At 45.0% G+C, this 24,301-nt stretch overlaps 1 protein-coding gene across 1 annotated transcript; it reads left to right on the top strand.

Moving 5' to 3' along the window:
• Positions 1 to 2,511: 2,511 nt before the first annotated feature.
• On the top strand, positions 2,512 to 23,277 carry LOC127212499 (betaine--homocysteine S-methyltransferase 1). Its single transcript, XM_051172616.1, has 8 exons — positions 2,512 to 2,646; positions 6,093 to 6,225; positions 11,286 to 11,404; positions 12,800 to 12,991; positions 13,756 to 13,903; positions 19,425 to 19,607; positions 20,871 to 21,099; positions 23,044 to 23,277. Exons 1-8 carry the CDS (start codon positions 2,614 to 2,616, stop codon positions 23,228 to 23,230), a joined length of 1,224 nt encoding a protein of 407 aa, XP_051028573.1. The 5' UTR covers positions 2,512 to 2,613; the 3' UTR covers positions 23,231 to 23,277.
• Positions 23,278 to 24,301: the final 1,024 nt, after the last annotated feature.

Below are 24,301 nucleotides of genomic sequence, written 5' to 3'. Positions count from 1 at the left end.
GTGGCAGGTGGGTGATGTTTTTATAGATCTAGTTTAGGGGTAAAAGAAAAGTTAGGACAACAAACAAAGGGTCGAGGAAAGATAAAAATACTGCAGCAGCTGCCTATAAGCCACGTAGGGAAAGTAGGAAGGAGTAAGCTTTCGAAGGACTAACAATCCCTGCATTCGGTTATGATTGCTAATATTCATTTATCTATTTATATAACAAAAATAGGCATAACATTCCCCTGGAAATGTAGTGTGACGAGTTCCTGGGTCAGGAGAGATGGCTCAGTGGGTAAGAGCACTTCCTGCTCTTCTAGAGGACCTGAGTTGGGTTCTCAGCACCCACATCCAGATGCTCACAACTACACATCCAGCTGCTCACAACTACACATCCAGATGCTCACAACTACTCATCCAGATGTTCACAACTGCATATCCAGATGCTCACAACTGCACATCCAGATGCTCACAACTACTCATCCAGATGCTCACAACTACATATCCAGATGTTCACAACTACATATCCAGATGCTCACAACTACACATCCAGATGCTCCAACTGTATATCCAAATGCTCACAACTATACATCCAGATGTTCACAACTGTACATCCAGATGCTCACAACTACATATCCAGATGCTCACAACTACATATCCAGATGCTCACAACTGCTTGTAGTTCCAGGGGATCTGATGCCTCAAGTCTTTGTGGTCGCCTGCACTTAAGTACATGGACACACACAGGAATATGCACATATACATAATTTAAAATAATAAAAATAATTTTTTAAAGATGGCTAGCTCCAGAGCAAGGACTTGAATTTGCAATAGCAGCTAGGACAATCTTTTAATTACCATGTATTTATATTATTCATGAAAACTTTATGGTTTGTTTTCATTTTAAAGCTACTAGTTTGTTTGTTTGTTTGTTTGTTTTTGTGCATTAGTCTTTTGCCTGCATATATGTCTATATGGGGATATCATATCCCCTGGAAGTGGAGTTACAAACAGCTATTAGCTGCCATGTGGGTGCTAGGAATTAAACCTGAGTCCTATGGAAGAACAGCCAGTGCGCTTAACCATTGAGCCATCTGTCCAGCCCCAAACTGCTAGTTTAAAATCCCCACTGTTTTTGCAGAGTCTGGATGAACCTGTGAAGCTGGAAATATTGACTTTATTGACAGGCAGAACCCTGATAGAGCCCTCTAGTGCTTGAAGACCACAATGCACTTCAGCAATACTGGCCGTTACTGCTGTGGTTATCAGTGAGGGCATTAACTAGCTAACCTACTTAGCTTCTCCAGGACAGTAGTGGTGGACGATCTGGACCCTGCAAAAGATGACATCATGTGTGTCTCATTGTTGCTGGCTCCCTATAGTGTATAGGGTTGTAGCATGGTGTATAGTGTATAGGGTTGTAGAATGGTGGGGGAGGCAGTAAAATATTGTCACTTGAATTACTTTCAACATATTTTTTTCTCTTTTTCTCATTTACATATTCATCAGAGGGAAATGGGCTTTTAAAAAAGTTTTTGACTTGCATATCACTCATATATCACTTTAAACTTTTACCAATGTGTTATCTGCCACTGTAATTTCTTCTGCATGTGTGAAATTGAGGTCATTGTTCTAGCGGAGAATTTCCCCCTGCCCCTGCCCCCCCATCCTTTTGTATTTGGATAAAAGGTTCTGAACCCTCACACCATTTGTTCCCTTTAAGTATTTACTAGTATGTTGTACAGTTTTAAAAAGTGATATTTCTATAGTGTTTTTAAAATCAATATAAGTTTTAAATATTTAGGGGAAAACTACAAATCACAAAGAACAGGTTAAAAACTGTCACCTTTCTGCCATCAGTACACAGCTTGAGACTTCCAGATCCCTTCTGGCTTGCTTCACCCTTGTTTTTCAAGTGGAATTTTAAGGTCTTCAGAGTCTTTTTCCATTTTGCCTTTTACATGTTAGACCCTGAGCTTGCCAGGTATTCGGGTATCCCTACTAGAAGCCAGGGTTATTGGAAGCTGCAAAGCCTGTTTGTAAGGTCACTGAAAACGGACCGCCACTTGAGGATCGGCATCGAAAAGTTCTGCAAATGCCAAGTTTGAGTTACTTACGCCAGGTGTGGGTCGTGCAGATTACACTTTGCACGACGTTCTTGCAACAAGCTTGAATCTTCACCTTCGTCAAATATTTGGGCACTGAGTGGAATTCTTAGGGGCCCAGCCTGGCAGTTTAAGTGGGTCATGGGTACCTGACCCCAGATCAAGGTCAGAGGCTTGTGACTGGCCAAAAGGGCAGTGTGCTGATAGATGAGCAAGCAGTGACCTCGGTATTATTTAATTATTTATTTTCTTTCTTCTTATCTTACTTCTTGGTGTTTCCACCCATCTGGGAGACCAATCTCAACATCTCCTCTGGCCGGCAACTTCCCAGTTAGCCCCTGACCTGATTCAAAGGCTGGTGGGCGTGTTCCCTGCCTGAGGCCATGTGTTGGACCTGGCCAAGGCTGGGGAAACCTAGCTGTTGTATAAAGAGACCTGTGGGCGCTCAGCAGCACAGACTTTGTGGGGACAGCTCTCCTCCCTCCCATCCGCAGCTGTGTCCAGCGCCACTCACTACACCAGAAAGATGGCACCGGTTGCCGGCAAGAAGGCCAAGAAGGTGAGTCTGGGGAGAACCCCAGGGCGCTCTCAATACACCACCAGCTGGGTACTCCCAACGTCAGCGAGCACAGAGGGGTACTTGGAGCCTGGTTGCGGCATAGCATCCTCCTAGTTGGCAGCCTTAGGTTAGAAGGGACAGAGAATTTTTGTCTGACTCGAGGCATCTCCTACACAGAGCCTAGGACAGCCTCTGACCACACTGCACTCTTGCCTCCACTTGGACCACATTGTACCCTAGATCTGTGGGATGATTGCCTTCTGGACCCAAGGCATCCCCACAGTCACACGGTATGTCAGGGCGCCCCTCCAGCCCCTTAGACTCTCAACTTTTGGGTGCAGCACCCCGAAAGACCAGGGAAGCTGCTCACAGACCCATGGGTACAATACCCACCCCACCCCCGGGGGGGTGGTGTCCCTGGAGGGTGGCTTGCAGACTGTCGATGCAGGAGGGGCAGGCAGCTACAGAGCCCACCTGACTGCCAGACAGTTCCTGGCTCGAGCCTCCTTTCATCCACACCCTGGCAGCTGCCTTCAGGAGGACAGGACTGTGGGGGAGTGATGGTAGGTTTCATCTGCAATTTCTTTCAACGACCAAAGAAAATTTCTTACAAAAGCACCAAAAAACAGTTTCAGAAACAAATAAGTCGAGTGTATGTAAGACACTGAGGAAGGGCTGTTCATGAAATTCTTTTTTTTTTTTTTTTTTTTTTTTTTTTCTTTTCTTTCTTTCTTTCTTTCTTTCTTTCTTTTTTTTTTTTTTTTTTTTTTTTTTTTAGACAGGGTTTCTCTGTGTAGCTTTGGCTATCCTGGACTCTGGACTCGCTTTGTAGGCCAGACTGGCCTCAGACTCACAGCAATCCACCCGCCTCTGCCTCCCAAGTGCTGGGATTAAAGGCATGTGCCACCACTGCCCAGCCTTAGGGGGGAAAAAAGCCTGTGAGTCTTGTTTTCACCTAAGAAAAAGCGGGTTTCTGCTTCCTAGTGGCCTGCTGAACACAGGAGTTCAGTCTAAATCAGACCTTCTGGGTTAGGGAACAGAGGAGAGAAGGGAATCAGCTTGGCTTTGATATCAAGCCCAGGAGGTGTCTGAGACACAGATGGAGCCAGGCTGACTATAACCGTCAGTAACCCATGAAAGCGGGGCATGCCTGCTCGGAAAGCACCTGGGTGTGCATAGTTTGTAAAGGGACAGGCGTCAACTCAAACAAGACATCCACTCAAGAAAGAAAGCTAATCCTATTAAAAACTGGAAGCACAGTGCCCTAGAGGTAAACGCATGTGGGTGGTGTGAGATTTAAGTAAGTTTTGAATTACTGCCAGTGCATAGATTTACTAAATGATGCAAGTCCCTTGCAGACTGCAAAGAAAGACCCATTGCGCATACACACACCACACACACACACACACACACACACACACACACACACACACACACACACACACATACACCCCATCTGGGGTGTAAAACCTGGAGTCTAACCCACTTCCCAAACTCAAGCTTAGAAATGTCACCATTTCAAAAAAGACTCTGCAGCAGGGTCTGATGGCATGTGCATGAAACCCCAGCACTCAGGAGAGAGAAGCAAGAAGATCAGAGGTCAAGACCAACCTAGGCTACACAGTGCCTCCATGTCTGAAAAAAAAACAGTAACTGTGTGTGGGGTGTGGGTGTACGCACTTTAGAGAATTATCAAGAAAGGAGGGACATATGGGTGCTTCCCCAATACCCTTTTTCTCACATAAATGTTAAAACAAGGGCAGCAATATGCCTACACATTTGCCTTTAAAAGGTATTACAAGGGCCAGGCGCAGTGGCACACGATTTTAGTCCCAGCACTTGGGAGGCAGAGGCAGGCAGATCGCTGTGAAGCAAGTCCAGGACAGCCAAGGCTATACAGAGAGAAACCCCTGTTTCACAAAAACAAAAACAAAAACAAAAACAAAACAAAACAAAAAAGATATCACAAGGACACTTACTCATTGCAAAAACCAAACTGGTTAAAACACAAACAGAGCCTGCAACATTCTGATATATATTCTGCTAGTTGCCTAGGCAGACACACTTTAAAAGAATAAACTGAGAAAAAAAATAAGCTGATATTACATATACTCCTTTATAATAATTTTTTTTACAAACAAAACAAAACAAAACTCTAAGCTTTTCATAGCACGTGGCACTGTTTAGCTTAGGAATAACAACAAAAAAATTCTTATGTCTAGAGAATTAAAAACTGTAATAGAATCTAAGTGTATGCTGACATAACCACTCAACATGATTGGCGTGATAATTAAGTTGCTCCTCCTCCTCCTTCCTTGCTATGTATACTGTGTGTTAAAAAGTTGTGGTTCTGAAATTTGAAAACATGTTCAGTGAGCGCTGTTAACTGCCATAATATCACTAATTATTTCCACCTGAAGTGAGTCACAGATTATTTATGGGACCACTGTTCATGTGATATATATTTATATTACATATAATATATATCTATATATCACAAACATATATTTGCTAATTTATATATACATATATACTTTTAAATTTAAGATGTAATATTTAGACATATCATAGTCATGATGAATATTTTAACTTCAAGATTACGCATGAGCAATTCTGTCTCTTTATAGTTGTTTGTTAACTCACAGACATTTAGGCTTGAAATTATTCGGGTCCAAAAGGAATATAAGGCAGTAGGGAGCATACACCCCATGTAACTTCCAGTTCTACAGTGAAGATCTCAAAGGTTTCCCCCCTGAGCTCGCTCCTGATATCATAATGGCTTGGGGTGGGACTGTGGAGGAGGAGGGTTAAAATGAAGGAGGCTCTGCGAAGATGCAGAGGGATTTTGGTGCAAAAGCCTGTGATTCCTTATGCTGTTTATGCAGCCAGTTTTCTCTTAATGTTTCTAAAAATCCACTGGTATGGCTAGTAACCAGAATGCAGCAAATGTGTGCGTCCTAACATATCCCTCAGGCTTATTCACCTTTTTGCAGAGCTGTTCCACTCTCCCTCACCTCTGTTTGAAATCAAATCTAGAAACCATTTAAGGATGAGAGAGTTGTAAGGACCTTGGATAAATTATTCAGAGGCTTTGGCTTTAATTTCCAAAATCAGAGAGGAAGGGAGAAAGAGAGAGAGAGAGAGAGAGAGAGAGAGAGAGAGAGAGAGAGAGAGAGAGAGAGAGAGAGAGAGAGAATTTGAAGATAGGGTATGTTTAATTTAAAGATCATGATTCTTAGTGACTACAAAAACGGTTATACTAGTAAATTACTTTCGAGTCTATAAAGCCCTTTTCCAATTCGCAATTCAAAGTTCATCCCTCACACCTGAGCACAGTGGCAGTTGTTACACAGCACTGAAATATTTGCAAAACAAAACAAAAACCACTAAAAATAGGACTCGTCTTTGAAACCCAACTCCTTTCTCTCCCTGGGCTGTAAATTCAGGGGATCCTAGAACGTTTAAACGCCGGAGAAGTTGTGATTGGAGATGGAGGGTTTGTCTTTGCGCTGGAAAAGAGGGGCTATGTCAAGGCGGGGCCCTGGACACCGGAAGCTGCTGTGGAGCACCCTGAGGCAGGTTGGTGGAACCCTCGGTTCTAAGCTGTAATAACGTGTGCTGTGCTGAACGAAAGAGGTGCATGCTAGCAATGTTTTCCATACCTCTTACTGATCCTGGGCACTGCCAGCTATCAGTATAGACTCACATGCTACAAAGCGCAATGTTTCTCACTGCTTCTATCAGCCACCCACCACCTGGCCCCTGCCCTTCACTTCAGACGTCTAGAACTTGGATTGGTGTTGTCTTTTCCTTGGCTGCTGTCTCCCCCTCCCCTGCCCTGACCCCCTACCAATCTATGCCTTCAGTGTTCACACAGGCAATCCACTCAGCAGTTTGGTAATGCCTACATCTCCTCCCCAGTGAACTTTCCCTTTGCTGTACCTCAGCCACCGTTACCAAGACATGACCACCTATGGTATGCTGACAGCAAGCCCCCTTTGACGAGCTCCTCCTGTCTGTCTGCTCCCTCTCTGTAATTCTCCCATCCTTCCATCTCATCAAGCCCCCCCCCCCATCCTTCGTTCTAACCAGCTTAGATTCTGGTCATTCCCCTCCACATGTCTGTCCTGCTCTTACACGCTTTAAGGCCTGTGACACCACATCCCATCTCTCCATTTGCACATTTGGCAACTTGTTCAGTTCACGGTCCTGTAGCCCAGGCCTAAGTGCAGTCAAGCATCTTCCCGTTCTAAACCCAATCCCATCTGCCTTAACTCTTTTTTATTTTAAGTCACCAAACAATAGTGACAAGGAAGGAACAAGTCCTATCTTCCAAGGTAGCGGTCTCTGCAGATTCTTAAGCAAGAGGGAAGCATTCATCTTTAAAAGGGTGGAACTGGGACTGGAGAAATGTCTCGCTGCTAAAGTGCTTGCTCCTCAGACTCAAGGATCTGAGTTCCAGCCCGCATAACCCACATAAAAAAAGCTGGATACCTGTAATCCAAACGATGGGGAGAGATGGGAGGGTCCTCGGGGCTTGCTGGCTAGCTTGTCTACCGAAACCAGTGAGCTTCACGTTCAGCGAGAGACCCTGTTTCAAAAAATAAGGTGGAAGGCAATTGAGAAATACATTCAATCTCCACCTCTGGACCATACACACACATGAACACACGCATGCACACAAGCATACAAGCACACACACACACATGTGCACAGCAGAGGAATGGACTACTCTGGCCCAGAGCATTCTGGGAGGGACCTGGGTTCTCAGAGTTTTTGGGTGAGTGATTCTACTCTGCCTTGCAGTCCCGTTTCTCTCTCATCAGTGCCCTGACTTGAACATAGCAGGCATATCTGGTTGATATCCAGGCATTTGGGAGCTTCGCTTCTGTGTCACTTTGTCTAGGGCCAGATCCTCGGCTCTTTCTGCTTTCTAGATGCAGGAGAGTCGCCTGTACCTGAGCCTTCCTGGAGGTCCTGGCTGCCACCCTCTGCCTTAAATTGAAACAATTTACTCTCAGTCTTCCGTTATCTTCCTCTGGTCTGCTGATGGTACCCAAACTGTAGATAGACTCACTCAACCATTTGAGAGACTGTCCCTGTTAATGGCCTCCCTTAACTGTGTCACTCTGAGAGCCTGGCAGGAACTCTCGATGATGGGGGGGTGGGCACTTACTCCAGGCACGCAGGAATGCTCATTATTAGAGTGAGCAAACTGCTGGAAAACATGATTTGGGAACTGGGGCTCCTTCTGGCCAGCATTTCACAGCTGCAAAGAAATACCCCAGTGTTATTTCATCACATGCTTCTCCCAACTGATGTTCCTGCCAACATAACATGCCACTGGAAAACTGTCTTTGACTGTAGAACAGCTATTCTCAACCTGTGGGTCGTGACCCCCCCTCCGAAGTCGCACGGCCCTTTATAGGGGTCCCCTAAGACCATCGGAAAAGAGATGCTTACATCACAATTCGTAACAGTAGCAAAATTGCAGTTATGAAGTAGCAACAAAAATAATGTTATGATTGGGGTGGGGGAAGGATCACCACAGCATGAGGAGCTATGTTAAGGAGTTGCAGCTTTAGGAAGGCTGAGAAGCACTGTTGTAGAATTTTGCTGTGGAGCCTCACAAACTTGGATTTCTCATCTGGGTGTGGTGGCGTTTAAGGAGCAGAAGCAGGTGGATCTCTGTGAGTTCTAGGCAGGGAGGGAGGGGGAAAAAAAGAGGGAGGTAGGGAGACAGAGAAGGAATATGAGGAAACAAATAGTTTCAAAGTAAAGAAATATCTTCAGTCATTTTGGACCTTTGCCCCCTAGGAAAGTCTAGAAAGACAGACAGCCTGTATCATAGAACACACATGTAACACAAACAGGTAGTGTCTCCTTCCAGGATTTTTTCATAGGCTTTCTGGAAATCCATCCGGATCACCTTGGTGGACTTTATAAATCACGCCATCCTAGTGCCTGAGATCTCAGCAGCTCCATGCTTGTTTGATTGACAGGTATTCCCTCTGAGGTGTTTTTATTTGATTCCTGTGCTAATTAAAATGAGCTTTAAAGCTTAGATGTGTGCTTTAAGCTCCTTTCCCACTGAGAGCTAAAGTTTCCATGATTAAAAAAGAGTGAAATCATGAAAGGGCTGGCTTCAAGCTTGCGAGGCTATTTTCTAAATCACGGAGCTTTTTTTTTTTTTCCCACACACTTGTCCACCCATTTAAAAGCAAGAGCACAGAGGCTCTGCCTGCATTCTAGGTACTATGCAGACGCGTAGGCCCCACTCCAGCCTTAGCCTTTATCTCCAGTGTCCTAGCTAATTTCTCAGTCTCTGACATAGCTGCCCTAGGCTGGCTTTTATAGGCCTCTAGCATTTCAAAACACATGCCAGGGCTTGGCAGGATTGCTGGTTCCTTCCTTTGCCTGGCTAATTCCCCTGACGAAAACAAACACTAAATTTTTCATTTTATAAGATGCGTGTTTCCATCTGTCTTAGCATGACAGTTCTCAGCAAGGCTGAAAACAAGAATCAACCAGGAACCTTCAAAAGGATAAAAACAAGACAAACAGTAATGCCTGATCCCACCCCGAGGGAGTTAGGGTATCTGTGGGGTTGACTCTCCCTCAAGTCCATCATTTTAAAAAAGCACTCAGGGGCCTTGGTGAGCACCATAGGTTGAGAGGCGATTACTTAGAGTCAAGTACTGTTCTTTAAATTGAATATAGGTAACTATATGGGAAACAGTTCCCACATTCTTCTTTTTCAGCCATGAAACTGTTCCCACTTGCCGTCCATCCAAGGGCTTATAGTTGAGAACAGTGCTCCAATTCTCATTTTATTGAACATTCATAGCTGGATGTGGTGGAGCATGCCTTTAATCCCAGCACTCCGGAGGCAGAGGCAGGTGGATCTCTGTGAGTTTGAGGCCAGTCTAGTCTACAAAGCAAGTCAAGGACAGCCAAGAGAACACAGAGAAACCCTGTCTCAAAAAACTAAAAAAACAAAACAAAACAAAACAAAAAAAACCCAAGAACATTCATTTCCTCATCTCTCCCTCCCCACTTCTTCTCTCTCCCCTAAGATTTATTAATTATATGGGTGAAGTGAGGAATTACCCTGGGAGGCCAGAAGAGGTCATCGGAATCTCAGGATCCAGAGTGGCAGGTGATTGTAAGCTTCCTGGCATGGGTGCTGGGAACCAAACATGGGACCTTTGCAAGGGCAGCTCTTAATCACTGACCTATATCTGCCAAGCCTCCAGAATTATCTTTCAATGCTGGTAGAAGCAGGAGGATCAGGTTAAGGCCATCCTTGGCTACATAACAAGTTTAAGGCTAGCTTAGGCTACATGAGACCTTTCTTAGTTATTTTTCTATCACTGTGACAAAACACTATGATAAAACAAAGTGTTTAATTAGGCTTATGTTTTCTGAGCCTTAGAGTCCATGACAGCAGAGCAAAGGCACAGTGGCAGGCGACTGGAGCAGCAGTTAGCTGAGAGCTCACTTCTCATAAGGAGGACGCAAAGTTAACCCTCAAAATGGGGAGAGTCTTTTTGACTCTCGAAACCAGCCCCCAGTGATACACTTCCTCCAACAAACTCCCCACCCTTCCTAATAGTTCTACCAACTGGGGACCAAGGATTCCACCATATGAGAACCCTTCCTCAAAAAAACAAGCAAACAGAAACTCAACTTTTTTTGCCCAAAAAACAAAACAACAAAACAAAAACAAAAACCACCTGGCTGGGGCAGAAGAGATGGTTCAGTGGTTAAGAGCACTGACTGCTCCTCCAGAGGACCCGAGTTCAATTCCCAGGACCCACGTGGCAGCCCACAACTGTCTGTGACTCCGGTTCCAGGGGATCTGACACCATCACACAGATAGATAAATGCAGGCAAAACACTAATGCATAAAAAAATAAATAAGTTTTTTAGGAAAACAAACAAACAAACAACCCCACTGGGCTAGTCACAGCTATCACCTGAGGTCCAGAGCATGGTCTTTAGGCTAGCAGACTGGTGGCCATTGTATTCTATCCTCAGCCCCGCCTTTCTACCTGTATCTCCTGCCAACCTCTCCAACATCTCTTCAGTGTCCCATGCAGACTTCCTGTCACTCCCCCAAATGCCAAACCTGATCCTACTTTGTGTTTGTTCAGGCCAGTCCCACTACAGGGACTTTCCCTGCCCACCTCCACCCAGCGAGAACCTGGGATTCTTCAACACGCAGCCCCATTGCTTCTCTCCTCACAGTAGACAGTCTCTCCTGCAGAGCCCACCCACACAGCTATCCTTGGGTGGATCATGAGATCTCCCAAGGACAAGACAACAGATTGTTGCCCCTCCTATTAGCGCCTTCCACAGAGAGTCAATGAATGAAAAACAAGGTCACAAAGAGCAAACTAAACCAAGAAAAACAGGACGCAAATACGTCGCCCCTGAGCGCTGCCCTCTCCAACCACCCAGCTACCTAGTCCTGACAGCTTTGAGGGAGGTTCCAGGAGACCCAGCTTTCCCCCTCCTTAAGCCCAGACGTACAAATGGCAGGCAGGTGAAGGAGCCATTTTGATGTTCATTTGCCTGAGAGCCTTGCAGGCTGGTGAGCGGGTGAGATCACAGCTTTGCTTGTGCGCTCTCCCCAGTTCGCCAGCTTCACCGGGAGTTCCTCAGGGCTGGTTCGAATGTCATGCAGACCTTCACCTTCTATGCCAGTGAAGACAAGCTGGAGAACAGAGGAAACTATGTGGCGGAGAAGATATCTGTGAGTATCGGCCATCAGGGCCGCCGCCACCCGTGACGGGCATCATAGACACTCCCCCACCCAAGTGCTCACGGAGGAGCAAAGCTGGAGTTCTGTTCTGGACTCACACTCTCAGGCTTTGAGCTGCACTCATTACGATTAACAGGAAGGCCCCTGGTGAAGCAGGTTAAAGACACACTCAACAACGAGCCCAGCCTGCTCTTACGTGGCTAAACAAAAGTGGCGTCCTCACAAGTCCATACATCTCCATACCTTTTTTTTTTTTTTTGGAGACTGGGCTTTTATTATGCCGCCTGGCTGACCAGGAACTCGCTAAGCTCTGCCTGCCTCTGCCTCCCGAGTGCTGAGGTCGAAGGCGCGCAGAGTACAGGGAGCAGGAAGCCGAGAAGTTTAGCTGTAGCTGCAGGCACTTTTGTCATTGCCAAATCACTTGTCCATTCAGGCTGATATTTCGTCATATCTAGTCATATCTAAAATGAACCCGGAAGTGGGGGCGGGGGAGAGTCCTAAAATGACCTGTGGTATGGGGTGTTTATTTTTTGCGTTTGGGGGTTATGGGGTGGTAGAAGGTTTGCTTTGCTTTATTTTTCAAGGATAAGGTAAGATGTTGTGGTTATTATCTGCAGTGTGAGGGGTAGAACCCAGTACCTCAAATGTGTTCGGCAAGAGCCCTGCCAGCAAGCTACACCCTAGAGCAGGCAGGCTTGTTAGCCCCATATGCACTCCCAGCCACTCAAGAGACTGTGGTGAGAGGACCTGTGAGCTCAGCAGTTGAAGGCAACAGGATGAGACGCTATCTCAGTACAAAAGGGAGATGGTCCATGTGGTACCAGCTTGTGATCCCAGCACTTGTGAGAGGAAGGCAGGGGGATTGGGAGTTCAAGGACAACCTGGGCTAAGTGAGACTCCATTTAAAACAAACAAACAAACAAACAAACAGAAAGACCAGCTCAACCTTAAATGTCTTAAATTATTAGAATGTGCCTTATGAGGCACGTATTTATCATGGGAGAAATACACAGTCATGAATTTTTGGTCATCATCTTAATTGAATTTTACTCTTATTAATTAATAAAGGCTATTGTCCATTGTCACAATTATTTATCTAAGTTCAGGTTATATAAAATCCTAGCTTAGCTCTTTTCATCTATAGACTGCTGTCCTCTCAGATTTTTGACAACACCGTCTAGCCTAGACCTCACCACAGCTGTCGTTGTTTTCATATTAGTGTAGTTTTTCAAACTGCTGGACTTGATCAAGCATTGATCTACATAACTCTTGTTTTCTGGAACAAGAACAATGATTAATAAAGAAAATCGAGAGGCGGGCATGTAACTGATTTGCCGTCTGATTTCACACGTAAGTTTACACTTGTCCTCCACTTACCTGCTCTAGGGGCAGAAGGTCAATGAAGCTGCGTGCGACATCGCCCGGCAAGTGGCCGATGAAGGAGACGCTTTGGTTGCCGGAGGTGTGAGCCAGACACCTTCATACCTCAGCTGCAAGAGTGAGATAGAAGTGAAGAAAATATTTCACCAGCAGCTAGAGGTCTTCATGAAGAAGAACGTGGACTTCCTCATTGCAGAGGTGAGCAAGATGGCCCGAGTTCAGACGGAACCCCTTTCTCTAACCTTCTACTCTCACGTCAACATGGGGTGGGGGGTTCACTATGTATTTAGCTTTGGGGATCTTTTTTCATCTAAGACTTCAGCTAACTTTGACACAGTTCATTGGACGCAGTAGTTTTCAAATCTTTTGTCTTCTGTTCACACTAAGAAACTGTGGCTCCAAGCCCAGGCATGGTAACCTGTAATTCCAACACTCTGGGAGGCAGAGGCGATGAATCTCTGTGAGTTTGATGCCAAAGCAAGTCCAGGACAGCCAGGGCTACACAGAGAAACCATGTCTTGAGGAGGAGGAGGAGGAGGAGGAGGAGGAGGAGGAGCAGGAGGAGGAGGAGGAAGAAGAAGAAGAAGAAGAGGAGAAGGAAGAGGAGGAGGAGAGGGGGGAGGAGGAAAAGAAAGAGAGGGGAAGGAAGGAAGGAAGAAGGAAAGAAAGAAAGAGCCAGATGGTGGTGGCGCACGTCTTTAATCCCAGCACTTGGGAGGCAGAGGCAGGAGGATCTCTGTGAGTTAGAGGCCAGCCTGTTCTACAAAGCTAATCTAGGACAGCCAAGGCTACACAGAGAAACCCTGTCTAGGAAAAAAGGAGGAAGAAGCTGTCGCTCATTCTATTCTGGGTCAAAAAATGCTTAGAAATTGAGTTGTTGCTAGGCAGTTCCTCATGTGATAATGTTCTTATTGTTTTGTGGGGAACATGATTAAATGTGTTCTTCTCTTCACCGGTTTCAGTATTTTGAACATGTTGAAGAAGCTGTGTGGGCAGTGGAAGCCTTAAAAACATCTGGTAAACCTGTAGCGGCTACCATGTGCATTGGGCCTGAAGGGGATCTGCATGGGGTGTCCCCCGGAGAGTGTGCAGTGCGGCTGGTAAAAGCAGGTAATGATAGATTTCCGTCAGTTTGCTACTAGTCAGGCTTTAAACGTAACAAAGAAAATGCACACTGTTTCAGGAGTTGATACATACTCTGGCATATACCAAGAAAACATACACAGAAAATCTATGAATTTGCTTTGTATACATGTTCATGTGTGTGAACGGAAGGGGTGTTGTGGCATGTGTGTTTACATGTAGAGGCCTGAGGAAAACCTTGGGTGTATTTCTCTATTGCTCTTCATCTTTCTTTCTTTTTCTTTTATTCTCCTTATTTTTTAACACAGGGTCTCTCACTGAACCTTGAGGTCATTGATTACGTAGGCTGGCTTGGCCACTGAGCTCCTAGGTCCACTTGTCTGTGTTGATCACAGTAGCACAAGAGCTATAGGTGCGGGCTACTATGCCCAGCTGTTCTATGCAGGGACCAGAGATCTGAACTTAGGACCCACTGAGCCATCTCCCCAACCCATGAGTTTATATTTTTAAAGAACAGTAAAATTTCATTCTCGAATCCCCAAGCCACAGACGTATGGCAGCCTTTTGCAATGGGTAGCCAGACATATGTTGAAGGCCTAATGCTTTGAAACAAGAAGGATGTTTGCATAAGTCAAAAGAAACATTAGGAGAAATTGTGTTTTATTTAAACGTGTCTCGAGTCGAGGATCTTTAAACATTAATAACTTCAAAGTTAGTTGTCTGTTTGCCAAAGTTTTTTCTTTCTTATAGTGGCTAGCTTGCTTTGCCTCGTGTAATTGCTATAATAAATCAAAAGAAACTGTGATATGAAATGCTGACCACCTAATATATCTTTTTATCCAATTTCTGTTCCTAACATTGGGTTTCATTTCAATTAAGGGAAATGCACAGACTGTTTTCCAAACTGTCGCATTTTAAATCCAAGTTATAACTCAGTGTCAGAGGAAGAGAGACTCACTCTGTGAGCTAGAGACACGTCAGTGATTTGTCTAATTTATGGTTCTTACCCACCTCCTGATTTTTCATAAGAATCGTTTTCACACTTGTCACTAACAGTAAGAAATATTTATGCGTAGGAAGGAAAGTATATAATCCTAATTTTTATGGGAACTCTAAAACTAAGAGGGGGTAAGTTAGTGGTCTCCAAGGTCAGAGGGGACCTTGGTAATTGGCAGGCAGTCTGGGCCTTTCCCATCATATGCAGGCCTTTCATGTGCACCAGGCATAGGGAGCCTCACTTTTCTCATTTATCTGTCTAAAATCACCCCACTAGATCAACCAGATTTATTTGGCTCAACCCTGAGCACTCTGTGCCTAAGAAACCAGGCTCATTTTCCAATGTTTAGCTCAAATTCTACCTCCATGTATCTGATATGAGCATCTCTGCCCTTAGAGCATGCCGCTGTCAGTTGGGCGGTGCTGGTGTATGCCTTTAATCCCAGCACTTGGGAAGCAGAGGCAGACTGGATCTTTGTAAGTTCAAAGCCAGCCTGGTCTACAAAGTGAGTTCCAGGACAGCTAAAGCTGTTACACAGAGAAACTCTGTCTAGAAAAACCACAAAAAGAAAGAGAGAGAGAGAGAGAGAGAGAGAGAGAGAGAGAGAGAGAGAGAGAGAGAGAGAAGCATGCTACTGTCAGTTACAACACTCATTTCGAATGTCTTCAGTTGGCATTTTCCATCTGTGAGAATGCTGATAGATCAGACGCCACACTAATCCTGCTTGTGCCTGGATCTCCACTGTTGACTTAGCCAAATCTTTGACACATTCTTTTTATTTTTATTTTTTATTAATTTATTCTTGTTACATCTCAATGGTTATCCCATCCCTGTATCCTCCCATTTTCCCCTTATTCCCCTACCCTATGACTGTTCCTGAGGGGGATTACCTCCCTCTGTATATGCTCATAGGGTATCAAGTCTCTTCTTGGTAACCTGCTGTACTTCCTCTGAGTGCCACCAAGTCTTCCCCTCCAGGGGACATGGTCAAATGTGAGGCACCAGAGTACGTGAGAAAGTCATATCCCACTCTCCACTCAACTGTGGAGAATGTTCTGACCATTGGCTAGATCTGGGTAGGGGTTTAAAGTTTACCGCCTGTATTATCCTTGGCTGGTGCCTTAGTTTGAGCATGACCCCTGGGCCCAAATCTGCCTATCATAATGTTCTACTTGTAGGTTTCTAGGACCCTCTGGATCCTTCTACTTTGCCATTCTCCCATGCTTCTCTCATCTAGAGTCCCAATAGGATATCCTCCCCTCTGTCCCAGTTTCCTGGTAAGTGAAGGCTTTCGTGGGACATGCCCCTTGGGCTAGTATGCAGATATAAGTGAGTATATACGATTTGAGTCTTTCTGCTTCTGGGTTAACTCACTCATTATGATCATTTCTAGCTCAATCCATTTATCCACAAATTTCAGGAATTTCTTGTTTTTAATAGCTGAGTAGTATTCCATAGTGTATATGTACCACAGTTTCTTTATCCATTCTTCTACTGATGGATACTTAGGCTGTTTCCATGTTCTGGCTATTATGAATAATGCTGCTATGAACATGGTTGAGCAAATTTTCTTGTTGTGTGCTGGAGCATCTTCTGGGTATATTCCAAGCAAGGAGTGGAATAGCTGAGTCTTGAGGAAGCCCTATTCCCATTTTTCTGAGATAGCACCAAATAGATTTCCAAAGTGGCTGTACTACTTTGCATTTCCACCAGCAATGAAGGAGTGTTTCTCTCTCCCCACATCCTCCCCAGCATGTGGTGTCACTTGAATTTTTGATCTTAGCCATTCTGATGGGTGTAAGATGGAATCTCAGAGTTATTTTGATTTGCATTTCCCTGATGACTAAGGAGGTTGAGCATTTCTTTAAGTGTTTCTCAGCCATTTGATATTCCTCTGTTGAGAATTCTCTGTTTCTTCGACACATTCTTATCTCTTGTTAATATCCAAGAAGGAGATGTGATGAATAGCCATTATCTATCTTAATTCATCATAAAACCTTATGTTCATGGGCCAAATCTTGGGAAATACTGAGCTAAAAGATAGTCTGAGCTCAAGTGATGACACATGCTTTTAATCAAGAAAAAAACACAAAGTCTGTGATGTCAGACCATATTGTATTTACATTTCTCCTTCCAAGGAACCTTACATCTAGCAAGTATGTAATAAATAGCCAATATATAATTAATTAACCAGTACAATAAAAGTAAGCATAACAACAAATAAAATAAAATACGCAAAGAAAGAGAAGCTATGGGAGCTCCACAATCAAAATTAAAGTCAAAAGGTCAAGATCAAGATGGAGTGGGTGTGGTGTGCACACCTGTATCCCCATTGCTGGAGGGGTGGGTGGCCAAGAGAGCCGAAGCCGGAGGATTGCTTAGAGGTTGAGACCAGCTTGGGCCACAAGGTGAGACTTAGTCCCACAAAAACTCCAACGGAAAGCGTTAGATAAACGAAGGTAGGATCTCTCTCACTGACCTGCAGCCTATCAGTTAGCTTAGGCAAGATGGCCAGCAAGCTGCTGGGATTGGACCATCTCAACCCCCCCCCACTGTCATCCCCCCTACCCCTACCCCCCACCCTCCACCCAGGGCTGTGCTCACAGGCTTGCATGTTGATGGCAGCAGTTTGGTGGCACCGGGGATTTGAACTCAGATCCTCTTGTTTTCATAGCAAGTGCTCATCTCACTGACCCATCTCCACCAACCCTTTACTGAAAGTTCTTAAGTTCAAAAAAAGAAGAAAGATACTCCATTTGGGAATCCCTTTCATTTTTGAGAGAGTGGAACTGGTTTGGTTCAGTTTGATTTCAGTTTTTAGCTTTTTTTTTTTTTTTCTGGGGGAGGGTTGTTTAGTTTTGTTTTTAAAGACAGGGTTTCTCTGTATAATAAGATCCCTAACTGCCCTAGACTCACTTATAGACCCAGCTGGCCTTAAACCCACATAGACCCACCTGCCTCGGCCTTCCTGAGTGCTGGGATTAGAGGTGTGCACCACAATGCCCTCCTGAGAGAGTGGTACTTTTAATAGCCTGTTGTCCTTTTCAAATCTACTAGATGATGAAATTTCCAAAACCATACCTAACACTTGTCATTATTGGTCATCCTGGTTCCAGACACAGTTAAGGATGTAATAACTATAAAAGTTTTTTTTTTTAATGAGACATCTAGGCTGGGTAGAGGTGGCACATGTCTTTAATCCTAACACAAGGGAGGCAGAGGTAGCCAGATCCCTGTGAGTTCTGAGTTTGAGGCCAGTTGAACAGAGCAAGTTCCAGGGCAGGCAAGGCTACACAGAGAAGCCCTGTCTTGAAAAACCAAATAAAAAAAAATTTTTTTAATGAAATGAGACATCTAAAATGTATTTTGTCTTATTAAATCAAACATCACCATAACAGATTTCAGAAAAACACTTTAGGTGGCAGCTCTGTGAAGCTGCCTGACCGGGAGGCTGGCGCACAAAGGAGCACTTTGTCCCTGTGAGAGGTGTTAAAGTGATTAGCCACCTCAAGTGAAGGAGGGTCTTGAGAGTTTTGTTTTCAAATCACTAATCCTAGACACAAATTTCTCCCTCCCTCCCTCCTCCTCCTCCTCCTCTTCCTTCTTCTTCTTCTTCTTCTTCTTCTTCTTCTTCTTCTTCTTCTTTCTTCTTCTTCTTCTTCTTCTTCTTCTTCTTCTTCTTCTTCTTCTTCTTCTTCTTCTTCTTCTTCTCTCTCTCTCTCTCTGTCTCTCTTGGTTTTTGTGGGGTTTTGTTGTTGTTGTTTTTGATTTTTGATACGGGGTTTTTCTGTGTAGCCTTGGCTGCCCTGGACTCTACAAAAATTTTTCTTGAAAACAGATTTTAAAACAAACAAACAAAGTCAGTAAAAAAAAAATAAATAAATAAGAAACAAAAACATTAACTGCTGGGAGTGGTGGCACACACCTTTAATTCCAGCACTCAGGAGGCTGAGGCAGGTGGATCTCCCTGAGTTCAAGACCAGCCTAGTCTACAAATTGAGTGTAGTCAAGGCTACACAGAGAAACTTTGTCTCAAAACAACAACAAATGAACCTTTTTCTCTGTATGACCTTCGGCTACTATGCCTCAGACGCATTTGTGAATGTATTAACCATGCCTGGCGAGAGGGGAGATTTGTTCTGGCCTTGCGTGAGCAGCATAATGCTAAACACAGGTGCAATCCAGCAGCTGGGAGTGCTGAAAAATTATCGCGCTTGCTACATAATGTCGAACACTGAAAAATGGACTGCCAAAACTTAAAGGAAAGAAAAGCCTCTAATAATGATTAAAAAGAAAAGAAAGAAAGGAAAAAAAAAAAAAAAGATGGACAGCCCAATGTGCCTAAGTGACACTTCAATTATACCAGACTTCTCAGAACACACTTCTTGGATGCTCTCAATCGCTCTTCCTCACAGATGATAAAGGTTTGCGTGGGGACCAAACACTGTCCTTCGGTCCATCGATGAGTACCAGCTTCCTGCAGAGCCAGGAGCATGGAAGCTGCCAGAATCTGGTGTCTCCCCTATGCTAACATGTTCCCCTCACTTCCAGGTGCCTCCATTGTCGGTGTGAACTGCCACTTCGACCCCACCACCAGCCTCCACACGGTGAAGCTCATGAAAGAGGGGTTGGAGGCCGCCCGCTTGAAAGCTTACCTGATGAGCCAGCCCTTGGCCTACCACACCCCCGACTGCGGCAAACAGGGATTTATCGATCTCCCAGAATTCCCCTTTGGTAAGACAGGCCATTTTAATGGAGTGTCTCAATATCTTTGCCTGAAAAATTCCAAACGAATTTATGTAGCCGGAGAGCTTTTGCCATGGTAGAGAAATAGCTGTGAGTGTCATCTCTTGCCCCCTAGCTTTTGTCCCTGAAGCCAAAACTCCCTCCGTATTAGGCCACGGAAGGAAAAAGGGACTGCTAAGGGAAACAGTAACCATGAATTTAACTGTGACCCAGAGGTGACAGCTAGTGACTTGTGCCTTAGAGTTGATGAAAAGGTTGTCGTCTGGGGCGGGGGCGTCTGGAGAGGGCTGGTCCTGGTTCTAGCTCTGCTCCTGAAGTGTGTGGCCTTCGAGAATATCCTTTCACCCTTATTTTTAATTTTGTTTTTGTTTTTGTTTTTCGAGACAGGGTTTCTCTGTGTAGCCTGGGCTGTCCTGGACTCACTCAGTATACCAGGCTGGCCTTGAACTCACAGAGATCCTCCTGCCTCTGCCTCCCAAGTGCTGGGATTACAGGCGTGCACCACCACAGCCATCTATTTTTAATGTTTTAATCACAAAATAAAATTCAATGAATTACTTCCAAAGCCCCACTCCCTCTTAAAATTTTCATGTTAATTTTGTGTGTGGTTGTCTGTATGTGTGTACTCCCATGTGTATGTTTACATGTATTCATGTACATACATGTAGAGGCCAGAGGAGGCATCAGGTATTCTGCTCTTTCATATTCCACCCTTTCTAAAGATTTACTTTAAATTGTTGGTGTGTGTGAGTGTGTAAATGTGTGTGTACATGTATATATGTATGTGTATATGTGGTGTTTGAATATGTGCATGTGTATGTCTGTGTGTGCTCACTCATGTGTGTGTTCATGTGTGTGTATGTACACATGTGCACACTCGTGTGTCTACACTTACGTGTGTACATGTGTGTGTGGTTTGCATGTGTGTGTGGTGTTTGAGCATGTGTGCATGCTCATGTGTGATGCTCGTGTGTGTGTGTGTGTGTGTGTGTGTGTGTGTGTGTGTGTGTGTGTGTGCACCCATGTATATGCACACACATGATCATGATGAGACTGCAGGTGCTAGCAGAGTGCACATCTGGAGCTGAAGCTATAGGCTGTCATTTGTGAGCCACCTGACATGGCCCCAACCCAATTCCTCATGCCTAAGCTGCAACTGCTCTTAATTCACTCAGCTGTCTCTCCAGCCCTTTATTTTTTATTTTTATTTTTTAATAAAAAAGAACTCAGACCTAATATCATTTATTCCAGGCCTGGAACCCAGAGTTGCGACCAGATGGGATATTCAAAAATATGCCAGAGAGGCCTACAACCTGGGGGTCAGGTACATCGGCGGCTGCTGCGGATTTGAGCCCTACCACATCAGGGCGATTGCAGAGGAGCTGGCCCCAGAAAGGGGGTTCCTGCCACCAGCTTCAGAAAAACATGGCAGCTGGGGAAGTGGTTTGAACATGCACACCAAACCCTGGGTCAGAGCCAGGTCAGTACTCCTCCACTCCATCTGCTCCCCTCAGGACCCCTTCCTCCCATGTCCCGTGCGAAGAGGATGGGCAAACCCCGGTCGGCCCTCCTCCTCAGAGTCTCTCCTGAGCTGCTTAGAAAGCGTCTTGCCAGGTGACTTGTGGAGAAGGTTTAAGATAGACTGTAAGTTTAAAGAGCATGCAAATGCAAATCTGCGCCCCACTCAAGCACAGCGCATGCAGTGTCCATTTAAGTATTAATACTTTATGTTAATGCTAAGTGCTCTGTGTCCTGATTTTCAGAGCTAGGAATGAGGTGGTAATGATGGGCAAGATCTTTCCTCAGAACTCACATTCCAGTGGTGGTGATGAGCAAGGAAATAAGTCTACAACTGGCACCGGGCTGGGCTCTATGCCGGCAGCCCAGATAAAACTTGATAGGCTGGGCTCAGATCGTATGTGAGGATGGTTTCCACTTTCTAAGGACTAGGGAAGGGGAAAAGGGGGGGGGGGAGGGAGGGTGGGACCTGGCTCTGAGAGTCTCACAAGGAGGAGTGGCTAAGAAAACCAATGCTTGGCACGGCGGTGCACAGGTATAATCCCAGCACTTAGAAGGCGGCAAGGAGAAAATAGGAAGTTCTAGGCCAGCCTCATCTACATAGTGAGTTTGAGTCCAACGTGGTTTGCATGGGACATAGGATAGAAAGGGAAAAGCAACAGAAGAAAGATAAAGCCATTGTACTACACGGTGGCAGCTTTCGAGGAGTGACAAAAATAACTGTCTCTGCCAGCTAGGACAACATATCAGAAAAAAGGGGAGAGTTGAAAGCTGGGTTTTGAAAGCTAAATAGGATCCTACCAGGTAGAAAAGGAGGGTGGGGGCTCCAGTTCCCAAAGAGTTAACCTAAGGGACAGAGAAACAAGCAAGCAAGTTCAAATGACATGATGAATTCAAATACAAAGAGAGAGACACACGCACATAGCAGTGCGGGCTCTGACCTAATGGTCCACGGCGACACAAGGCAGAAGGGGGCTCCTGAGGGATGCCTGTGGAAGCTGCAGCCGGAGCTGAATTCTGAAGGATGAAGTACACTGCCAGACAAAAGAGGAGGCTGATGGGAGGCATGAAGAGGTGGAAAGAGGCAGGGGGCACTGAGCAAGTCTGAGAGCAGAGAGGAGGCAGAATTCCATAGAAAGCAGACTCCCGGGACCAGCAGGGGTAGGTCCGCTACCATCAGTGTGCTCGCTGGTGGATGAACTTGTCGCCGAGGTGATGGGGAGCCCATAGGAAGGTTAGAGTTTCAAGAGCTTGGCAAATAAAGTAGCCAGTGTAGATGCCTTCCAGACAGGCTACTAACATGAGGCCGGAAGCAGGAGGAGATGATGAATATAGGATGGAGGGAGAATCCAGTCACACATGCCAGCTTGTCTCCAGACAAGTTTCAGGGAGAAAGTGAGAGAACACAGGGGTGCGTGTGATCAAAGTATGACATACACACACGAGAGTGGCATGTGGAGAGACGTTATTTTGCACACTTAACATAGTCTAGTAAAAGTTCTCTGTGTGGCCCTGGCTGTTCTGGAACTCACTCTGTAGACCAAGCTGGCCTTGAATTCACAGGGCTCTGCCTGCCTCTGCCTCTGCCTCCCGAATGCTGGGACTAAAAGTATACATCACCCAGATTATAAGAGATTTTTTTTAATGTGGCCAGGACACTAGGATGGAAAGGTTATATATACCAGATAGAAAATATCCTGATTCTACATTTTAGGCATCTCTATGTTTGGGTTCAAAGAAGACCTAAAAGGGTTAAGTGGTGAAAACGCCTTACGTCTGGATTCGTAAACAAATGTTTGCATGTTAGTACTTTCAGAGACTAAGAAAGGCTCTGAGGGTGGGCTGAGGGATCCTGGTATGTGCTCTGGATATATTGCAGATCCTGACATGTGCTTTGTTTCCACAGGGCCAGAAAGGAGTACTGGCAGAGTCTCCGGATAGCTTCTGGCAGGCCATATAACCCTTCAATGTCCAAGCCAGATGCCTGGGGGGTGACCAAAGGAACAGCTGAGCTGATGCAGCAGCGGGAGGCCACCAGCGAGCAGCAGCAGAGAGAGCTCTTTGAGAAACAGAAGTTCAAGTCTGCACAGTAGCCGCGGGGCAACCATTTAGGGGGGTGAATTCGTCTACACCCAGGCCACAGTGCGCACACAGAAGGAAAATGTAGCTAAAAGCCGATGCTTGCATTAATACCAGCCTACCCCTATGATTATCATCTAGCGAGACGAAACAGAATCACAAATGGCATTTTACACTTACAGAAGTATGCTTTAGCTATCTACTTAGATGCAAAGAAAGGAAAAGTCCACAGAAACCCTAAACAGATTTCCTAAGCACCTGCCGTGCAATAGGCCTTACAGAGATCACTGATGCGAAGAGAAAGTCACTCAGATGTCAAGCTCATTTCAGGTAGGAGGGTGGGACATAAGTCACCATAAGTGATCTAGTAACATCTCAGGGACCATATGATAAGTGACACAGCAACCCACTTTATTCAAGGTGCTTCTGGAAATGAGCCCCCCACGATCTTTTGAGCATTGACCCTTAGTGAGACACATTGTATGGAACAGCTCTGTAAAACTTAGCATATAACCACAAAGAAAAAAGGAACAATTCATTCTGGAATTTTTTGTTCTATCCCCTTCCATTACATGTCATTAATAAAAAGAAAAACATGCTGATTAAAAACCTTCAGGGCTCTTTTTTTGGCCTGTTAGTGGTTTTTTGTTTTTTAAGACAGGGTTTCTCTGTGTAGACTTGGCTATCCTAGATTCACTTTGTTGAGCAGGCTGGCCTCAAACTCACAGCGATCCGCCTGCCTCTGCCTCATGAGGTATTGGGATTACAGGCTTGTGCCACGATTCCCGGCCCTGGGGCTTGAGTCCAGAATTCCAAAATTGTCTCCATTTCCAGACTCACGCTGACCACTAAGAAACACAAGCATGCTGGGGAGGGAGGTGACACCGGTAGAAGGCCACCCTCTTTATGCTGCTCAAACCTGTACCCACTGAAGTGCTTCGGTGGATCAGCCAGATGTGGAGCAGTGAGTTTATCAGTTTGGTAGCTTAAAAATCTAATAATAATAATTTTTAAAAATATATTTTATTAATTTATTCATAGTACATCTCAATTGTTATCTCATTCCTTGTATCCTCCCATTCTTC

This window comes from Acomys russatus, chromosome 30 (genome assembly GCF_903995435.1).
Source record: "Acomys russatus chromosome 30, mAcoRus1.1, whole genome shotgun sequence".
In the NCBI taxonomy this organism is placed as follows: Eukaryota; Metazoa; Chordata; class Mammalia; order Rodentia; family Muridae; genus Acomys; species Acomys russatus.
This window is presented reverse-complemented; position numbering and strand designations above follow the sequence as displayed.